General features: G+C 34.4%; 1 protein-coding gene across 7 annotated transcripts in view; it reads left to right on the top strand.

The window, feature by feature from the left end:
- The window catches only part of SNTG1 (syntrophin gamma 1), a 317,995-nt gene that overhangs the window by 263,725 nt on the left and 32,979 nt on the right, over positions 1-21,291 (top strand). For 6 of the 7 annotated variants that reach the window (XM_068189107.1, XM_068189098.1, XM_068189067.1 and 3 more), the window contains 3 exons: positions 2,090-2,206; positions 6,425-6,496; positions 21,135-21,287. In XM_068189107.1, coding sequence (XP_068045208.1) covers positions 2,090-2,206; positions 6,425-6,496; positions 21,135-21,287 — 342 coding nt within the window. Of the gene's footprint in view, positions 1-2,089; positions 2,207-6,424; positions 6,497-21,123; positions 21,288-21,291 lie in introns of all 7 variants that reach the window. The other variant, XR_010998668.1, reaches the window with a different exon arrangement.

The raw sequence follows: 21,291 nt of genomic DNA, 5'->3' as shown, positions 1-21,291 counted from the left end.
CAGTCTTACAGTGATATCAAATATCATCTGGCAAGATGATATCTTGCTGTGTGTGCAATTTAAATTAAAGAAATGAAGATGAAACCAAATTAATTCAATTGAATTGGGTTTGAAGCATAGATGTTTCAATTCCTAGAAATTAGAGATAATGAATTTTCTTCAGTTATAGACAGAAAATGTGCCAAACTTCTGCACATAGTAGTACAATTTCTTTATACTTCTACACCTCTTCTGTGTAAACCCACCTCAGTCACTGAGATCTAGAGACTGCAATCAAGTCAGAGGGATGAAGATCTTATTTATGGATAGCATATGAAACAGCAAAAATTCGAGAAATTTGAATAAACATTGAATTGAAATAATTTATAACTTCTCTTACTTTACCAGTCAGTTATTTGTTTGTTTGTTTTTTTTTTTTTTCTGAATACTTTTTCATTCCGGAATGAATGAGATTTCAGAGAACATGGCTTTTTAGTTATTGCATAAAAATACAGTGTTTAGCACTCTTTTTGATGGTTGAATATTGTGGTACAGATCTGTCTTCTGTTTGACTTTTATAAACTTATTTAGTCACCAAACGAGCAGATACTTCAGCACATGTTCTTCATTGAACCTGAGACTATATGACAGTTTTAGTGTTTGATATTGACAAAATAATTAAGTATTGAGGTGTCACTGTACTAAGAGAAAAATGGACCTTCTCCCTGTCTCTGGTTATAGACCATAAAATATCCAATAAACTGTGACAGAGACTAGTAGTGTTGATTTCATACAAGGGGATTTCAAAAAAGCTAATAATTTCCAGTGTGTTATGATAAAAAAAATACAACCTCCCCCATACCCATCCCCCCCCCCCCCAAAAAAAAAGAGATAAAGAAAAAAACAATAGACCCACTATTTATTTTAATGCATATCCCAGGAATAAATGTCGCTGAAAATTCTCTGCCCAAAAGTACAGAAATAAACTAGTGTAAATTTCTTTTCAAAGAGTACGCAACATTGAAAATCTGGGAGGATAAAACATGCAGTAAAAACATATGATTGGTGCACTTACAAACTTGTTGACTTTTTTACCTTTTTGTCACATAATTATTACCATTTTCCTTAAATTATTATTACTGACATTTAAGACAATGTCCCATAACTTCTTTGTTAGTGTAGAGATCACTTTCACAGAGGTATTTAGAAATAGATCTACCCCATTAGCAACACTGTATGAAATATGGGTTGAACTATTTTCCATAGTAGTGTACCCATGCACCCTGGAAAATGTATTTTATTGCTAATGACACGGTTATAAATCGAATGTCCCATTGATGTGTCTACTCCCTGTTCAGTGGTTCTCCAGATCCTGGCATTGTGGTGACTTATGTTCTTCCTCTCTTTAAGGATTTGATATTAAATAACTCAAAATTAATAGGATAGGTAGGAAATTGCATCCTCAAGTGAGCTGGAATAAGTTCTAATTCAAACATCTGTGTCAGAAGATCTGCAAGAAGTGGTAAGGGTCTACAGGATTCTACAACTCTGTTGTAGCTATAGATGGAGTCTGTTCAAAATAGTGACTGAAAATAGTCTGCTAATCTCCTATTTCTAAGCAAAAAGGTTCAAAACTCCTACACAGAGATTTTCAGGGAGTAAAAACAAAAAATACATCAATTGGAAATGAAATTTGTAACATCGTATTGTTTAATGTGTAACTGTGAACTTGCATATGGAGGCTGTATCTATGTTGCTGTATAATAGTAGTTGCTAGACCTAGAATTCCTGACTGGTGGCTCCTTACACTTCACTTGCAATAAATTTCACTGATGTGATCTGTCAGCAAATATGTAGAATGCACCTTTAACATCCCTGGAGTATGTGGTCTAGGTTTTTTGTTGTTGCTAGTACAATAAGTATTTCTTCTCATGTTTTTGCATTGTCCTAACAGGCATCATTTATAAAGACTTACAATGTACAATATTGTGTCTGGGGTTCAAGCTTTGCAGCTATGTTAAATTTGACAGACATCCATTTATGCACATGAAATACTTGCAACAAAAGAAAATTTCTGAGAAATTGTCAACACTATTGATTTTTTTGTCAGATAGTCTACATGGGCTGGACGGAAGAACGGGAACAAGACTCCCTTCAGGACCGAATGTACACACCAAAGTTTCTAGCACTGAGGGGAGCTTCCCTGTATAAATTTATAGCACCTCCAGTAAGTATGTTTCTTATGCTTAGTAGGAATAAATATTATTAAATAAAATAATGTCATGTAATGTGTACAATAAGATATCACTCATTGGGCTAGCAGGACTGCAACTAACAGCATTGAAAAGTTCCAGGATGTCTTTGATAGAAGTGACAGAAAACAGCTCTTCATCAGATGATTGGATATCTAGCAAAAACTTATTTTCCCACACTTAAATGAACACTTAGAAAAATAAAAGAAAAATCTGCTCATGTTAAAAGGGAGCTTTTAATTTTCCTTTGGCAGACAGAACAGGCCTGAAGCAAGATAGTTAGATTTAAACTGAACAATCATTCCAGAGAAACTGCTGAGATTTGGGGAAATATAGAAGCTTTTTACACATTGTGGAGATGGCAATATGTCTCTATTTAGATTCCATCCTAAATGTAAGTTTTTGCTGCTTGAGAACACCAAAAGGTAGGTAGGGAATCAAATGAAATTAAGTTAAATATATTAATTAGAATCTCACATGGAACACTGGGCAAAATTTTAGGGCTCGTCTTATACTCAGCAATTTACGTTCACAGTCTTATGGTACATATAAGATGCAGTAAAGATCCTCTAGCTAACTTTTAAGGCAGTTGCTAAGGAGACAGTAGCAGTCCAAACCATGCCTGCAGCAGGAAGAGTCCTGTGGATTAATTTTTCCTGTTTATTGGGTGACCTTTCTGACTGCTGCTAAACCCTGTGTTTGTCAGATCCAGGCTGTAGCTCCTTCCTGCCTGAAACAGAATCATAGAATAGTTTGGGTTGAAAGGGGGCTTTAAAGGTCATCTAGTCCAACCTCTCTACAGCAAGTAGGGACACCTTTAACTGGGGCAGGTTGCTCAGAGCCTGTCTAACCTAGTCTTGAATGTTTTCAGAGATGGGGCATCTACCACCTCTTGGGGCAATATCTTCCTGAGGTAGTTCAAAGCTATCTTGCAAATCTTTAGATTGATCATTACTAAAGGTTTAAAAACATGTGAAAGACATGGGGATTGGAAGTAAGTGTGAACTGAAAACCTCATGTGTTCAGTGTTTGTAGACTAGTTCACAGGTGTGGGATTTTGGTTCTCTCAGGTCTGTTAATGAGAGCTTGGCTTTTTTTGGTGGATATTTTTCAGGGTCAGATTAAAATGTAAGATTATGCTAACAAGCACCTTAATTCAAAAGCAACATTCCTGTCTTGGCCAGACCTACTTGAGCATTTGCTACCTGTCAAATGCTAGTACTCATTTTACCTAGTACCCATTCTGGGTACTAAATAAAAGCAGATTCAATAATGAGAAATCCTGTTCAGTAGAAAAGAGAAAGATTATTCTTTTTAAAGAACTATGGAAGAGACCACAAGCCTCTTTACTGAAGAATCATAAATTTCTAGGAATAATATACTTGTAGGGGTAAATGTCTGATGGGGGATGATTAATGGGTGTGAAAGTAACATGTTCATATGAAGAATCTCAACCATGGTAATGTGAGAAAGGAAAATTTTGGCAAGCTGCTATTGTATAAGACAAGAAATTCATCCTCAAGTTTTTATAGCTCTGGTTTCAGCTCAGCTGCAAGCACAAAATGAATTTGTATTGCCAGATTCTGGTTCCTAGTCTAAAATAGAAAAATTTTTCAAATGCAGAGAAAAATATTTTCTCTTCATGGAGTAGGAGGGAAGCAGAATGATAGGCATGCTTTTTTAGGACAGAGGAAGAGCTCCTACAGAGCTGCCTTAAAGACATAGAATCATAGAATGGTTATGTTAGAAGGAACTTTAAAGATCAAGTTCCAACATATATATAATAATTGCACACTTCTAAAATCCTATTTTCTACATGCAAACGTTTACACATACAGTTATGTTTGCTATTCTGCAGGTTTATTTCTTCCTGGGATTAGAAAATATTATGAACAAAGTTTCAATAACAGTTTCAGAGCTTCTTTTTAGGAGATGTTTAAAGTATAGTTAAAATAAAAACTGTTTTATTTTCTGTATGTGCAGAATAAACTATTTGGACAAAGTTGTTTCCTGTAGAGATGTACTGCAAACTTTCTTACCCAGAAAATAAAACAAAGGTATTTCCCCAGTCTCTGCCAAAGTCTAACACATTAGGGAAGTATGTGTCTAAACAATGTCTATCAACAGCCTCCCCCTGCTTCTTTTTTTATCTGTTTGATCAATAGTACTTCTATTTCCCATGCTCAGATAAAAGAGCAGTCCTAGTGTTTCTTATTTTAATTTTGTAAATTTTAAACAAAATTACTTCTTTACTATTTTTCCTATTATTTCCTGGCACATTTCCTTCTTTAGAATTATTAGTTGTGTCAAGTCTGGTGGGTTTAAATTTCTTCCAATTTATAATTGGAAATTGACTTGAGAAAGAGCCACTAACATCCTTTATTTTGCTACTCAATATTTTAAATTAAAATATTAAAAGTGAATGGTGCAGCAATTTCTGTGGGTGTCTTAATTCTACAATTGCTTTTGTTTTGCACATATCTTTGTACAGAAAGAATTTTTGTTTGACTTGAAAAGAAGTCCCTTTATAGGTACAAACTAAAACAGGAAACCAGGGGAGAAGAGGCAGCTCTTATATTTCCCCCCAAAGTTTGGAGCCTATCGTAAGTTTTTAAACAAAGCTCCAAATGGCTTTGTTCTTCAGAAGCAATAATAATGACTTTTCCTCATGGCACAATATTACTTCATCTGGTGTAACTGGGTGTTGTGGGCTCAGTGGGACTGTAGCAAGACTCCTCTCTCCTTTTTTTTTTTTTTTTTTTTTTTTTTTTTTTTTTTTTTTGTTGTGAGAAATTTATATTTTTCTCCATAGGAGAAAGAGTAGCTTTGTGGTTTAATACCCGCAGTTCATTAAGATAATGAAGACTACATTTGACAATGACTGCAAATAAAGAAAATTCTAATAGAAGAGAAACTATAACACTGTGTTTTAGACCTTTTCATTCCTGCCTGTGATTTCCTTAAAGGACTTTCCATTACAGCAATGTTTATAACTAAAAATTAGTTAGGGATAGAATTTTCTCATACAATATCAAAATAATTTTGATCTATTAATGATTACTTTCTCTTTAAATGAGAGATAAATTGATCTCATATAATATTTTTTTCCTTGGGCTCTATTTTATTAAACGTTTTTCAAAAGTTTTTCTTGAATCTTGTAGAAGCAGTAATATATGTTTTCATCAACCTCTTCATTGTGCCTAACAAATTTAATGGTACAGCTGTCTTCCTTTGGATATGGGCCACTGTCCAAAGTGTCTTACCATTAAGATGATTATTGTTTCATTTATAACCTCAATCTCATTCTACTTTGTGCCCTCTTCTTTATTTTGATATTTTTAATATTTTCCTGTTTTCTGCTTGTGGTTTCCTTGGAAATTTTATACACTGTTTTGATATTGCCTTAACTCTTCCCTTACTGAATATATTAATCTAGCTCATTCTGTCTCATTTAAGTCTTAACACCTACCCTTCCATGTTTTAATTTAATTCTTTTATATATGCATTTTTCTGTGCAAAACAATTGCCTAAAATGAACACAGTTATAAACAGTTGTGAAATCCCAAAACAAAGAGGAAAAAAAAAAAAAAAGACTATTCTTCAAGTCTTAGTTTGTTAGAATTTAGGAGTAGATTTATCTTGGTAAGGAAAAAAGAAAATTAATATCTGCCTGTGTTGTTTCATGCTTTGTTTTTCCCCCCGGATATCAAGGCATGTGGGTAAGTGTGTGGGACATTGCAAGGTTGGAGACTGGTTTTATGGATTTGAAGATGCTGTAGGTGATTGGAAGCAAATAGTGGCACGCAGTTACAAGGAGGAAAGTGGTGAGAAACATGTTTTCTAATAGACAGGGCCCTGGCTCTGTGAGATGAATTCAAGGGCTATATCTTCTCTGGATCTCACTGCAACCCCTGCAAGTTCCCAGGGGAAGTATCATCATTTTGCATAGTGCAGGCTGCATGCAAAGGAACTGCATTGTAAGGACAGGGAGGACGTCTCCTAAGCATTGCCTGGATGGAACAGTCTGGTCCCTGCTAGCTGTTGCTTTGAGGCAGTACTTGGTCTTTCTGAATATATTTTAATCAATGTAAATAGTTAGGGATTTTTTTTCTTAATAAACTTAATTCTTAAAAACCAACAAAAATAACTTCATTTCTTTTTCTGTTTATTTTGTGTTTTGTTTGTTTTTAAAGGTCACAACCTGGGATTGGACTCGAGCTGAGAAAACATTTTCAGTTTATGAGATAATGTGCAAAATTCTCAAGGTATGATAAGAAAGTATAAAATAAATTGCCACTTTGACAGACAAGAGCATAACACTAACTACCTTGCAAAGAAAGATCTATTTTTTATCCCTTTAAAGTCAAATATCAGAAGTTCTGGTGTCAGTAGATACAGAATTGAACTAGATGGCATTGCAAAATTGGAAATAAACTGACTTTGACTAGGAAACAACATTATTTCTCTATAATGCTGTATGGGGTTTACAGCTTCACTTTAATGTCACATTTAAGTAGTGTAACACTTCATTTTCTAACTGAGGACCTAAAGAAGCAGTGATCAGCTTGGTTGTTTTCAAGTATGTTGATGGAACTAATAGCAGCTGCAATGCATGATTTCACTAGGACTGAGAGCAGAGCCTTTAAAATATGCAATACCCTTCTGAAAACTTTTGTCTTTTTTTTTTCCATTTTCTTCATTCTGTCTGAAGTGTAATAAATGAGAAAAGATAATGATACATGTTTATAAAGATGAAATTATGAGTAGCAAGTTAATTAATACCATTATTGTACATTGTTTCAATTTTTTAAGTGTGAATTCAATCAGAATTATTTTGTCTGGTCTTTTCTCTGTTTTAAAAACAGTGAAAAACAGATGCTCAGAATTTCTCAAATGAGAAGGAAAAGAGATGCCTTTTTCTGTGCATGTGAAGTGCTTTCTGGTTTATGTTGGTCTTGAGGGTTTTTTGGTCCAAATTACATAAAAGGTAATTTTAACATTTCTATTGCTTTATCTAGGCAGAGGCAGACTAGTATCAACAAGAAATACGAAAATACCATACTTTTTTAAAGTTTTTTCCTCTGGAAGACCTTTTACTGACATAAATGGTACATTTCTTAGGTTTGTAGGTCAAATAGGTGCACTATATTTTCCTTAGGGAGGCAGATTAAAGTTGCAATGGCTCAATAAAATTTGGAAACCTTTTGCACTAGAGACTTAAAAAAACCACAAAAAACAAAAGAAAAAAAACCCACCAAGTTTATAGTCTGAAAAAATCCTCTTTGCTAGCAATCTGAGCAGAGAAGTGAAAAGTTTTCTTTTGCTGCCATGTTGGCTGTGAGGTCTGGAGTCTTCATCAGGGAGTAGAACCTCCCAAACACAAAACATCCCATCCCTGTGGGATGTCCTTCAATTACTGAGTGTGTGCAAATATTGGCTCTTTAGCAGTGCTCATGTAGGAAGAGGAGGAACAGGACAGGTTGTTCACTCAGTGAAGGCATTGCACTGAGGGTGTAAGTGAACAATGCTCTAAGAGCACAGTCAGGCTTTGGAAGAGTTGAAAAATACCACTTCTTACATGCACTTTTTTCCCAATTCCCTTTAACCTCTGATTCCTTCTGATTCCTTCTGGCCTTGGGTTTAATGCAATAAGCATCAAGGTAGCTCCTCTTTGTCAGAGAACTAGGTACTTTGGAGCCAGGATGACTCCTCCTTATACACTTATCCAAAGATTTTTAATACTCTTTGAATACAAACTTACTGAATGTGTGCCATTTAATCTTCTGTAATTTAAAGGTCCTTCTTTTTTTAGCCATTTGCCTTTGTTGATGGTCTTAATTCTCTTGCAATTTTAGCCATTTTTCTTTTCCCTCCCTTTGTTCTGTCTCCTATTCTTGTATACCAATACATTGTTTTTTCAGGTTTTTTTTTCATTTCTCAGCCGTGTAGCAGAAGTTATTACAGCTAAGGGGACAGTCCACAAAGCAGTAAAACCTAAACCAGTGCCTTTCTGGCACTGTTGTGTGGAAGCACAGAAAAGAGTACAAATATGCTGGGTTTTTTTTATCATCCAGCCATCCAAACTCTCCGGGAAGAGGTGTAGATCTTCTAGCCTCAGTCTATATTAACAGAGAGGCAATTGCAGCATAAGTAATATAAGAATATAATTTACATGTTTCTTTATCACTTTATTCATATTCAGTTATTTGTGTATTTTCTGTAAATGTGGTCAGGCTTATAAAATGCTGAAATGTTTCAAGCAGGATCTTTAGCTGACAAAACCTGTAAATAATAAAAATTGGAAGTGGGAAAATCATTGCAATGGAATTGCAGCTCCTGACATTGGAGCATTAATCTTCATCATATTCTAGTTTTCTACAGCAGTTGCTATAGAACTTAACTGTGGTTTCACTAAATATAAAAGCAAATAAAACCAAGAAAAACAGCTTCCCATTACACTACTATATTGAAAATCTGTAGAATCTCAAGGTTTTTTTCAGCTTTTATGCCAGCATCTTAAAAGTCTTCATTTAAACAATGAGTGTTTTTTAGATCCATTTGAACAAGCCCCATGGATATTACTGAACCAGAGGCCACCTAAAAAAGAAAGGTTACTCTGGTGTTTTGTGATCACCTTCAAACATCTTCTCTTTTATAGTACCTCAAATTCTTTTCTCTGTTTTAAAAACAATGAAAAACAGATGCTCAAATTTTCTCAAATGAGAAGGAGAAGAGATGCCTTTTTCTATTCATGTGAAGTGCTTAGTACCTCAAAAATTCTTCTCTTTTATAGTACCTCAAATGCTACTTTTGTTATAAATCTATTTTACTTGGAGAATGACACAGCTTTTCTGGCTAATATTCACTTCAAGTAGAAGGACTTGCAAGTAGGCTGTGCTAACCTCTGTATGAGTTAGCTCAGGAGTGAGAAGTGGTGCTTTAGAGTTGAGTGTTACCACATAATTTACTAAACAAAGTGTATCTATATTGCATAGCTTGCTTGCTTTTGAATGAGATATTAAAAAAAAAAAATTGTCCATATTCAGACTTACATTCATCAGGACGCAACCGTCACCCAAGGTAGCTAGTATTTTCTTCTGCGTATACTGGAAATTTCAATAACTGTCCCTCATGCCACAGAGAAAGGACTTTACTTAATATGTCTGTAAATATTTTTTCTTCATTTTCCACTCTGTAATTGTGACTAAAATTCTGATAAACTTCACAAGAACAGTCTGGATTAGAGAGACTTACTATCCTAAGTTTGTCTTTTTAAATAGAATTGTAATTTTCCTCAGTTTGAGAGACTTCCCTAAGTTTCTCTTCATGATAGAAGCACTATAGTAGAGAATATGAACTCCCAGATCCTACTGAATGCATACTGAATGCATATTTTAGTGTTTCAGGATGAGAGAATAATTCATTTTCTGGTAACAGTAGAAATATTAAAACAGTAAATAGGTATTAATGTCTACACACAATACTTTGTCTACTGCTTAACTGATTTAATCTTCAGGAAGAGTATATAGTCCAAAAATGTTAAGTAAAACCCAAAACTTGGCTGCCACCATGACCAATGTTTTCTTTATATTTACTTGTGTGGTAAGTGTTCTTTTCCCTCTAGTATCCATTCCAAAGACTCTGATGCCTTTCACAAACAATATAGAAGACTGAGATACCATTTTCAGTTGTCACAGTTGCCTTAGTCTCAAGCAGCTAAAAGGCAGTATGTTCTGCACCTTATTCAGAGATGTCAGAGATTATTATGTGTTTTATAGCTAATGGATTCATATTTATAATGCTCATAAAATAAATCACTATTTTGTTGTAACTGTATACTTTTTTCTTTTATTTTCTGTATCCAATTACAAAGAAAAGGAAGTAGAAGCAAGGCATTAAATCTCTATTCTAATTTGATTAGAACCTTCTAAATAACCAGGAAGACCCTTAAAATTTGAAGCATAAAAAATGCTTTAAAAAGCAGTCTTTTTACTGTGGGAAAACCAGTTTTACTAACAGAAATTCAGCAAAATGTCATTCATTCCCTAATTCAGTATTTACAATTTTAAATAGTAAAAAAAAAAAAAGAAAAAAAGCCAAGGCCTTATAGCCTTTTTCATACACTACCATAACAATAATGTAATATAAAAAAAAGATTCTGTATAAAATTCCGAAACTACCAGATAAATTATGTATCACATAAATATGAAGCTCTTCATTGTCAAGATTTTGGGGATGAAATAATAATTACTGACATGAAACTAGGTAAAGCAGGCTGAGTAAAAAATCACATTTTAATTTAATTGGTTTAAATTATTCATTGTGAAATAATGGCAAACAGCAGTGGGCTATGTTTGATATATAAGGAGCATTTATGGAGATGCAAATAACTTAAGACCTGGGGGCGTAAATGCATAAATTGGTAAGCATATGTATTAATTTATTAAAAATTCAATAGGTCTGTTTCTTAAGGGGTGGAAGGAGAGGGAAAACAAGGCACTGAAGAACTCTTTAACCCTAAAAATAAGCAGGTAAAAAGAAAGTGAGGAGAAATCAAAGTCAGGCAAGTTAAAATTAAAAAGAAGGTAAGAACTGTAAAAGCTGTGCTGATTAGTCAGTGAAAGGTACCAGTAAGAAGTTGATAGCATTTAAACCACTCTTCTTTTTTTAATCACAAGTTTATTCAGACTAATGTTAATGGGGTAGTGACATCAGCATGTGGATGAAAATCTGTGATCCGTGTTAAGAAATTTGTAAGGCAAGATAATGTAATGATACCACTTTTGACATTAAAATATATCTAAGAGTCATTTTCAATAGAACTGCTGGAAGAATTTGCTAACAATAAATATTTCTAATTTATTCTCCCAGAAGCTTGTTTCACCTTATCCTTTATTTTGGGGAGTAAAGCCCCATTAACAGCCAACTAATTTTAATGTTGCAATTGAACAATATTCAATGTTCCAGAAAAGCAGGTAATTCTATCACTAACTTCAGAAAGGCAGGCTATTTCAGGCAGGGTATTCAGTATTTCAAATCAGATTTAACTCTATATGTCTTTTTGGTACCTCTTGATACACAGTTTTAACATGAGTGTTTTGAGAGTGTGTGCATGTGTGTGTATAATTTAGCAAGATTAAATCACCTTGGATAAACTTGTAAATAGTTTAAATATATAAACATTTTTTTCGAATAGGGGGTAGAAAAAAGATTGTCACATTTTTCAGGTAAATTATGAAGAATAACATAAGAAATTGCACTTCTCTGTCCTTTCTGCTTCAGTTACTTATGTTCTTCAGCTCATCCAAACATCTCCTTGTAATTGTGAGAAAATGCTGTCTATACTTTAGTCACCTGCCTCCTATCTTCAGTGTCATACAAAAATATTTGGAGATTCACAGTTAGACCATGTTTTATTCAGCTTAGAACAGGAAACATATTCAAGTGTCAGATATGCTCTGAAATGAAATGTGAGGATAACTGTGGAAGGAGGTCTGTGCTGGCAAGATGTCAGGGTAGTGAATCATTGATGTTTGCAGTTAGTACCATTCACATAAGTGCAGCTATAATTTTCTTGCTATATTAATCAGGACCAGCTTGGTGTCGCAGAAAGCTTGTGATTCCTTCCTTAATTTAGCTGTTAGTATGTGTAAAATCCTCAAACATAGTTAATTTTTCCCAATTAAATTGCCTGTAATTATGCTGTCCATTTCCAGTAAATCAAGTATGGGAAAAGGATGATATAAAAAGGATGGGAAACTAATGCCTATGTTATTGTATTCAGGTAAATTTTAAAAATAATGCCAATAGACACACAAACATATAAAGTGCTGGTAGAGAACATATTTCGAGGTCTGTCATTCACATGGTTGCTCAATGGTGAGACTTACATCCTGATGTGATTCCACTAAGATACTTTGCGCTCAGAATGCTTAAGAGGCAGAAGTAATGCATCCTTTTTATGAATAAGTTAATGCTGTATCCAAGGAATATTAGATTTTCAGCTAGGATTTAGCCAAGTGCCAGTTCTTGGAAAGAATGCTAACTGTTGGGTACTTCGGTTGAAAAAAATAGAAGTAATTTTCAGTCTTTGGTTTGCCTTCTGTCCTAAATTTAAGACTATCAAATGTATCCACCGAAAAGAAGATCTATTTCCACTCTAAATAGAACTACAGTTGTCTTCTAAAATAAGAAAAATACTAAGAGTCAAAAATTATATCTCTATGTCCACTGACATCAAGGCTAAGACTACAATGGCTTAAGTTAGGCCATAAAGAAAATCTTCTATACTGAAACAGAGTTCCTGACAAGGCCACTGAATTTCCACCACTGGATTCTTTTAAGTGTAAGGTGGTGTGTAGCTGCTCCTATCATGCACAAAGATAGGCACTAGATGGCTGCACCTCGGGTGAGATCATACATGTTTTCTGTGATTCTGTATGTGATTTCAGTTCATTTCTCCTCAACATGTACATGGTTATACAAGCCCCAGTCCATGTTCATCAGGGTAAATTTAATGGGCCCTGTGTGTTAAAGGTGTTGATGTTGCTGTAACTCTGCAGCACCTTGTAAGAGTCTTTTCTGAAAGCAAAGAGGCAGTGTTATTATGTGTATGACAACTACCACTGTATAAGGCTTATTCATTTTTTGTTTGCTTCAGAAATGAAGGACAAACAATATTTGAAATGAAAACTTATTAAATAAGGCTTTTCAAGTTTCCTGTTAACTTTAGAGAGGTTTCTTATTTTTTTATTAACTCCCTCCCTCTGCCTTTTTCTGACATTTCCTATGCAATATTAATATAAACTGTCACCTTTTGCGTGAAAAATAAATGACTTGTGTTGGGCTGGGGCTGCCAATCTCAGAGTCTGATCCTTCATCCTAGAAGAAATAACAAGATAAACACAAAGAGGAAAGCAAAAAGAATAACAGATACAGAAAATAAACTTTTAAATTACTTCTGCAAACTCTCTGTTTCAGAAATTGCTTTTTGTTGCCTGTCTAGTTATGAGACTGACAGTTGTTGGCTATTGCAACATCCTTGAAAAGTAAAGACAAATTAACTTTTAACAAAAGGCAAAGGGAATGTTGAAAAATAGCAGAAATGAGGTGTGCAATATAAATACTGTGTAAGGATACTTGGGAAAGACAAGTGTTATGTCTTAAATCCAAGATACTTGAGATTTATCTGCAGCTTGAGAAGTTTTCCTCCATTGACTAAATCTAATCAGAGCATTTCTAAAGATTGGAGTGATTCAGTATTGTTTTAGCTAATATATTCTGACTCATCACTTTTAGTAGATCTTTGTCTAACATTTTTCTCTAATTTATCAATATTCTCTTATTTTATGGTCACAGACTTTAATTATATGATTTTTTTCCTATCTTTATTTCTGGCTATTGCAATACTTAAATTTACCTTGAGATGCTGAAATCTTATTGCATAAAGAATTTGTGAGTCTAGGCATTCCTGTAAGTGTGATAATTTTGTATTTTTCACTGGAACTGTGTCCCAATCCTTATATGAAGTGAAGCATTCCTGTCTCAGGGGCAACTATTCAAAATTTCATTTGGTGCATTCTCTTCTCAGTGGAGGTCTAAATTTTGATTACTCTCAACAGCCAGAGCCACCAGTGCAACCAGAAATATTAATTTCTTTTAAAAAACTTTGTCTTGTTGTTTTATGATAGGACCTTTTTTACCACAGTCCCTTTTTATTTTTTTTTTCTTAGCACTACTAGCAAGTGCATGTAAAATAAATTTTTTTTCACATTTGCTTATACAAATTTTCTGACATACTGATGGTCAACACAGATGCTTTTCACTGTGCTACTCTAATGTTCTCTCACCTTTACATAATGCATTGACAAGCTGTTTGAGTATGGAATTCTGACCAAAAAAGAAAGGAAGCTAAATAAGAAGGAGTATGCAGTCAAGTAGGTAATTCTTTTAATATAATAAATAATCAGTTTGGTGGGTAATTTTACAAACTTTTGTTAAATCAAGTTTAATGCTTTTCCTTCCAATGTTTGTGTCCTTCATGAGGAAGAGCTTTAAAGGATCTTTGCCTGCCTTTAAAACGAATACCACCAAAGTTGGGGAAAAAAACCCAAACACGAAAACTGACAAAAATGAGAATGAAAAGAACTTTTCTTCCATGTAATTTCTTTGTCCACTTCTGCTGTTGAGTCAGGTGTTTTTTCTCTTATTTAAGAGGTGGATAGACACTTAAAGGAAATGTAGAGTATCCTGCTCTCATCATGGCCAGTAGGATGACAACTCCTAACAGATGGAAATATAGGGAAAGTTCTTTTCCTTTACGTCATGGGAATGCATCATGTTCAGAATGAAATCTTCAAAGTAGTAACAGTCAAATTTTGCCCAGAACAACAAAATTTTTTTTTGGAGATCTTAACTTTTCTTCCCAAAGGCAGCAAAAGTGTCCCTGTCCCTGTCCCTGAATCAGCCATTGCTAGTCCAAAGAACAGAAGTCCCAGAGCAGCCCAAAAAGCAGATTTGGGGGCTCTGTTTATTTCTTTCTTTTTAACTGGGACAATCCAATTTAATTACTTTTTCTAATTTATTTTACAGAACTGATTTAGCTGTTTTAACTATAATATAAAATACAACAATATCTTCAGGCCGACAACTAACATGTGAAAAAATCAGCTGCAATTATCTAAATTTAAAAACTACTTTTAAAAAGGGTCAGAATGAAGAGATATGATCACTCTTTAACATTGCTATCCATTATCATTATATTTACTCTTATGGGATCTGTTTTTGAACTTAATTTCCAGCAAATAATGTCTCAAAGTTTAGAGAGGTAAAAAACCTTAGTAACTCTCTAAAGAGACGATCAGCACATTTTTTAGTATCTGTTTGTAATTATACTCATCTCTGATTTCTCTGTAACAGAAAAAAACCCACTAATGCCTCTCTGGAAAATATTAGAATAATTTATTTCCTCAAAATATTAGTCAGTTTTATGAACATTTTGAAAATTTTCCTCATATGGCAAAAAAATAAACAAGTTTCTCAGTAGAGTTCATTAAGAAATAGACACAGTTATGGCACAGACTCAGAAGAAACCTGTTTTCAGACTTTTACTCTGATTCAAATGAGGTTCTTCAAGATTGTCTTTTAATCAGGCAGAATAGGAAATTAATTTTCCCATTCAGGCAGAGTAGGAAAGTGATTCAAGCTTACTGCTGAACCTAATGGAGTACAGGGAATGAACCTTTCTATTTCTCTCCAGCCATCAGACATCTTTCTAATGGAAATTTAATTGGAAGTAAAATTTATCCTACAATTATAAACAGTTTCCCCCATGAGTAAACATACTTTTTATAAAATCCGAACATCAAAATATATTCTGTCCAGTTTTAGTTTGACTGAATTTCTGTGCTTACATAAATGTGTGTATGTATAGATATCTGCAGTTTCATCCATTTTTTTACACTTCTTAACAATAAAGTTGAGAAGAGTCCAAATAAGATGACCTGTGTACAAACACATGCATGCATGGATATTATTTATTTATTCTTTCAGTAATGAAGGTATGTTGGCGAAGCTGTATCTTTTTTTCAGTCTAGAGTGAATCTGTTCCCTGCTGCCTGTAAATGCTATTAGAACCATCACCATAGCAACTAATGGTGATGCTCAAGCAAAGTGTTCCAAAAATTCCAGCTGAAGAAGTAGATCATTATATGCCCTTAGAAAGAAGGATGTATGTTTATGTAGCCAGAACTGATATGTAAAAGGAGATACAAACAATAGAACTCTTAAGACACTGATGCCAGCAAGTGTAAAGGCATGATGTGACTCATTTTTACAGTTGCTTTGGAGATATTGCATGAGAAAATGCTTTTTATCTTCAGAGAATTTAGGTGCTAGGTTTGAATCTTGATTATGATAGGACTGATTTCTTAAGGCAGAACTGTCTGGACTAGTTAACAAAGAAAACAGGTTTTGTTTGTTTTCTCATTTATGTGTTTTGAAGAGCTGTTATAATTAATATGAGACATGAATACTTACCTCTTTTTAACAGCTTAAATATAATTTTCTTGTAAGTCTTGCAAGTAGTATGGTCAAAACCATACTACTATATGTAGTATGGTTTTGAACATCTTACATGAATTGTTGTTCAAGTCAAAAACTTCTCTCTGTTGTCACTAATATTTACAGTTCCATGGCAAAAATATATGTGCCACTCTCTATATTACATGTAAATTTATAGGTAAATCAGACTTCCAGAAAACTCTTAAGTATCTCCTGGGTAAAAGTCATGCCATGAGCATGAAAGTGGCAAATGTTTGTTTTCTGTTGCAGAGAGCTTTGTAGAATAGAAGAACTCAACTCTCACCATCACAAGAGGTGAGGACCCCATGCATTTTAGCAGATTTAAATAATAGCCAAAATATGAGTATTTAATGCACCCATCATAGTTAAAATGAAATTACACAAGAAATCAAAAAGAAGTAGTGCTGCTTCTGGAAAAAGCAGTGTTTCAAAAGTGAAGCAATTACCCCTGAAGAAGAGGAGGAGAAGTCACTATTTAGTGGTAAAGAGGCATTTTGCCTTAATTTGGAAGGATCTGCCTAATGAGCCATGCTTAGTTCCCATGGACAAGTTTATTACTCTCACTTAACATGGATATCATTATTAATTAGGCAAGCAGGAGTCATACTGTCCTGTCAGCAGAGATACTGGATTACCCTGAAGCTGGGTGTGAGCCAATGTCTCTGGTCACAGCCCATCCTTCCGCAGGACTACATTCCCTATAGTGACAATTAGCATACTGCTGAAAGTTTTGTGTGTGCTTCTCTTCAGAGAGTTTTATTAATTCACAACGAGAACATCAGGGGCAAACGGTACAACTAATCATTATCAGTATGAGAGTTCTTAAAAACTCAACATGAAATTGGCTCATGTGCGTCATTGACTAGTAAATGAATATAATAACACAGGGTCATAGCAGATTCTTAAATGGGTAGAATGACATTTATATTTTAGTTGAAGTAGTGGTTTGGCAAAAGTTAATTAATGAAGATTCCTGCTTCATCCAGACCTGGTTTTGAGACTCCTGACAGGTTTTTTTTCCTAAATTTGCAGAGTTTTGGATGATTCCCACCTGGATTCCTTAAAAAAAAAAACCAACCAAAGAAAGTGCTTTAAATTCCTGTCTTTATAAGGACATTTGAATAGCTATCTTTTAGCTTTGCCTACATATTGTTTTGTCCAGTTATCTATTGCACAAATTATTACATTCTATAAACCTAGAACACAGATTTTTAATGCTTGAGAAGAAATACAAAACTAAAGAAAGATCTTGCAGAAAAAGTTGCAGAAGCAGTACTAAGGGGAACCTTGCACATAACTTTTTTTACATGTAGGATGGAATACCGCTAATAAGGAAAGGAATACTTCATATGTATGTTAGCAATTTTGGAAAACCTAAAATACATAATTTAAATGTATTTGACTTACACTTCTCTTATCATGGACCTAATCATAGATTATGATGTCAAAATCACAAATATATACATTAGAGCTAATTACAAATTGAAATTATTATTTGCTTAAATTAATATTTCTGGGGAAATGTTGAATTTTGTTTTCATTCTGAATAGGAACTTCACAGAATGGAAATTCCAATAATAAATGAGTCCATTATGTGTGTTGTTTGTCACAGTATAATGTAGTAGATGAAATATTCTAAACTTTTTATATGCAAAACACTGAGGGGAAATTCTACCCAGTACTGATTAGGTCTTTCCTAAATGAAAGCATGCTCTCATTTTCATACATAAGTAGAAAAAACTTGGATAAATATTGTAGATCCCATTTAGCTCTTTTTTCATCATCTAGGTTTGATGTAATGCTTAGTAAATTCTAGTACTATTCTTACTAGCAGTGTTGACAATAAAATACATAGGTTTTTGTTTAATCACTTCAAAGTCTCCAGAGATTTTTGCATTTTTCAAGCACTTTTTAACAGAGCTCAATCTCAATGAAACTTCTAACATTTTGTTTTTCACCGTCTATGCAGTAACTCTTCTCTTTTTCTTAGACAGCGTATTCTTCTCAATAGGAGACAAAACAAAAAAAGCCTGTAAGATTGGAAGAGTCTAAGAGTATAATTTAAAAGCATCAAACCTTAGCTGTGCCCAGCTAAATAATGATATGCTTTCTGGAACTCAGCCATGCACTAAGCTCTGTCCCATTTGAAAACAGGGGTTATTACTTTAGTTATTTTAAAGCAAATGATTCATGTGATCCCACATAGTCATGTTTCAGAAAAGCTTTAAGAGTCTGCATTACTAATAATTACTTATTCTCATCTAACTGTTGACAAGAATAGGCAAAGATGAGTTCAAAATATTTTTAGTTTATTCTGTGGTTGTAGCTATGAAGAACTAAAATCTTCCCCAGGAAATACATGTACCTTACAAATGATTCTTGCCACACTCCATGCTGAATAGGTCCTTTGGGCTGTGGACTAACAGGCCTATTCAATCAGGTTTAACTCTGGAAGCACAGGGAGTTCAAGATCCCATTTAAGATTTGTTAGACAAGAAGTGCTACTTCTGAAAGAAGTAGCTTTTCTGCCCTGGAGGAGTGAGGGTTTTCCAGTGCTTTTGCTCATCCAGAATTGAGATTGTTCAGCCTGGAAGAGAGAAGGCTTCAGGGTGAACTTAGTGAGGCCTTTCAGTATCTAAGGGGATCCTATAACAAAGATGAAGAGGGACCTTTTTCAAGAGCATGTAGTGATAAAACAAGGCAGAATAGCTTCAAACTGACAGATAGTAGGTTTAGATTAGATGTTAAGAAGAAATTCTTTATTGTGGGGTTAGTGAGGCACTAGAACAAGTTGCCCAGAGAAGTTATGGTTGTCCTATCCCTGGAAGTGTTCAAGACCAGACTGGAGCTCTGAGTAACCTGGTCGAGTGAATGGTTTCACTTCCCATGGCAATAGGGGGTTGGAGCTGGATGATCTTTAAGGTCCTTTCCAGCCCAAGCCACTCTATGATGCTGTGTTTTGTTGCTACACATATCCACAAGGTTAAACATTTTTCACAGTGCTGCTGCTCTGTGTGCTTTGAGGCTGTGTGTGCAATGGAGCATAGATGTCATTAGCAACAACCTGGATATTATAACCTCTATTTTGAATGCTGGTCAGGACATACTGTGTTCAGAATTGACACTTCAGTTTTAGTAGAAAGGCCTGGATGAAAAGGAAAGAAAAGGGGGGAAAAGAGATACTAAAAAAAGACTAAAGGTGTTTCTGATTGGACATAGACTATTATACACCTAACTGGTTCAACTACACATCCTTTTGGAAATTTGGCAGAAGAATCTGAAACAAGATTTTTTTTTTTTTTTTTTGGAAATGCTGTCTTTTAAGATCGAACATGTTCATGCTGATTCTTTCATACATGACTAAGCACTGTACAGCTACTAAGCTTAGCACTTGATGGAAGTAAGAAAGAAGATTTATCCACAGTGACTGGTCATTTTAAAATCATAGCAACTTATTTTTTCATGGTGATTGAAAAGAGAGGATAGCCAATTCTTCTAGAAATTGTAAATCACACTTCATCCAGAAGCATTCATGAATGCATGCTGTACTGGTTTTCTTGAATAGGTTGGTCACATTTCTACTGAATGAATGGAAAGGAGAAAGTAGTGCTTGCTCTCCCCTTTCCTACTTGTACACCTGAGAGTGACAGTTTCAGACAGGTTCCTATTTTATATATTTTGTTCCAATCAGCTTTAGGTTCCTGGTTCTCTGCCCCAGGGAGAGCTGACTTGAACAAAGCAAGCTGCTTTTCCAGCTTGTATCAGCTGGTTGTGCTCCCCTTGGTCTATTCAAGTTGTGTATAACCAGAAGGCAGTACAGTCCCGTGAGTCTCCTTTGCTGAACTTAACTCTGCCCTTTACTATGGGGTAGCTTTGTGAAAATTGCATGCAGGCTACTTATACCCAAATCTCCAGATGTATTGGCAATGACAGCTGGTGAGCTTGTGAGTTGTGGCAACTTCTTTGATGTAGCAGGGACTAAATTAATTAAACCTGTTTCTGCAAACCTATTTTTCATAAGAACAAATTACATGCCAGAATTTTAACATCAGGAATCCTTTATATTACATAAATAAATGTAAAAAAATAATTGGAAATATTTAAATGAATGGATTATTGACTTGCTTATTCTTTGGTTTAATACCAATTACAAATACTAGCAATCATTAATTTTTAAATATTTATAACCTGATGTCCATTATGTGATGTTATGTTGAAAGTAAAGTCAAAAGTAATTTTCTCCTCCAGGGCCAAAGCCAGCAATCTAACCATGGGCAGCCACTGTAGTCTCTGCCAGCAGTATCCATTTAAAGACTAAATGTATGTTGGATTTTGTAAGCCTCCAGAAATATGAACTGTTTTCTCTAACCTCTATAAAGAAAATAGAACATATGGACTTTTCATACTTCTTAAAATATATGTATTCTTTTGACCAACCTTAGGGTTGGGTGTATAAGTGAAATAGGTCAGAGAAGCTGATATTTGTGTTCCTCATGTGAATAGAAAGAGGAAAACTTTCACAGAATGTATCTAATATAAACATGTATAGCTGATAACATTTTTAGTAGTAATTTGTTAAAATATTTAAAATTACTGCCTGAGATATGCTGTTCTGTACCATTCTGAATATAAGCATCCTTTTTACAATTCATTGAAGTGTCAAAGTTTAGACCAAACCCTTGATTTTTACTTCCTCAGCGACTGTGGTTATTCCTGTCATTTAAAATGCCATTTAAAAATGCTGGGTTTGACACATAAATGTTTGCAATTAAAAATATTAATTGATGTATGCCAGATTATATAACTTCAGGTTTTCATCAGGACAGTGATCTACTGGACCGTCGGAAACATTGCTTCAGTGTCCAGTCTGAATCTGGAGAAGATCTTTACTTTTCTGTGGAGCTAGAATCTGACCTAACATTATGGGAAAAAGCCTTCCAAACAGCAACTTTTTTAGAAGTTGAACGGATACAGGTGA

Source organism: Anomalospiza imberbis, chromosome 1 (genome assembly GCF_031753505.1).
Source record: "Anomalospiza imberbis isolate Cuckoo-Finch-1a 21T00152 chromosome 1, ASM3175350v1, whole genome shotgun sequence".
NCBI lineage: Eukaryota > Metazoa > Chordata > Aves > Passeriformes > Viduidae > Anomalospiza > Anomalospiza imberbis.
Note: the sequence above shows the minus strand (reverse complement) of the source record. Positions and strands in the feature narration are given on the sequence as shown.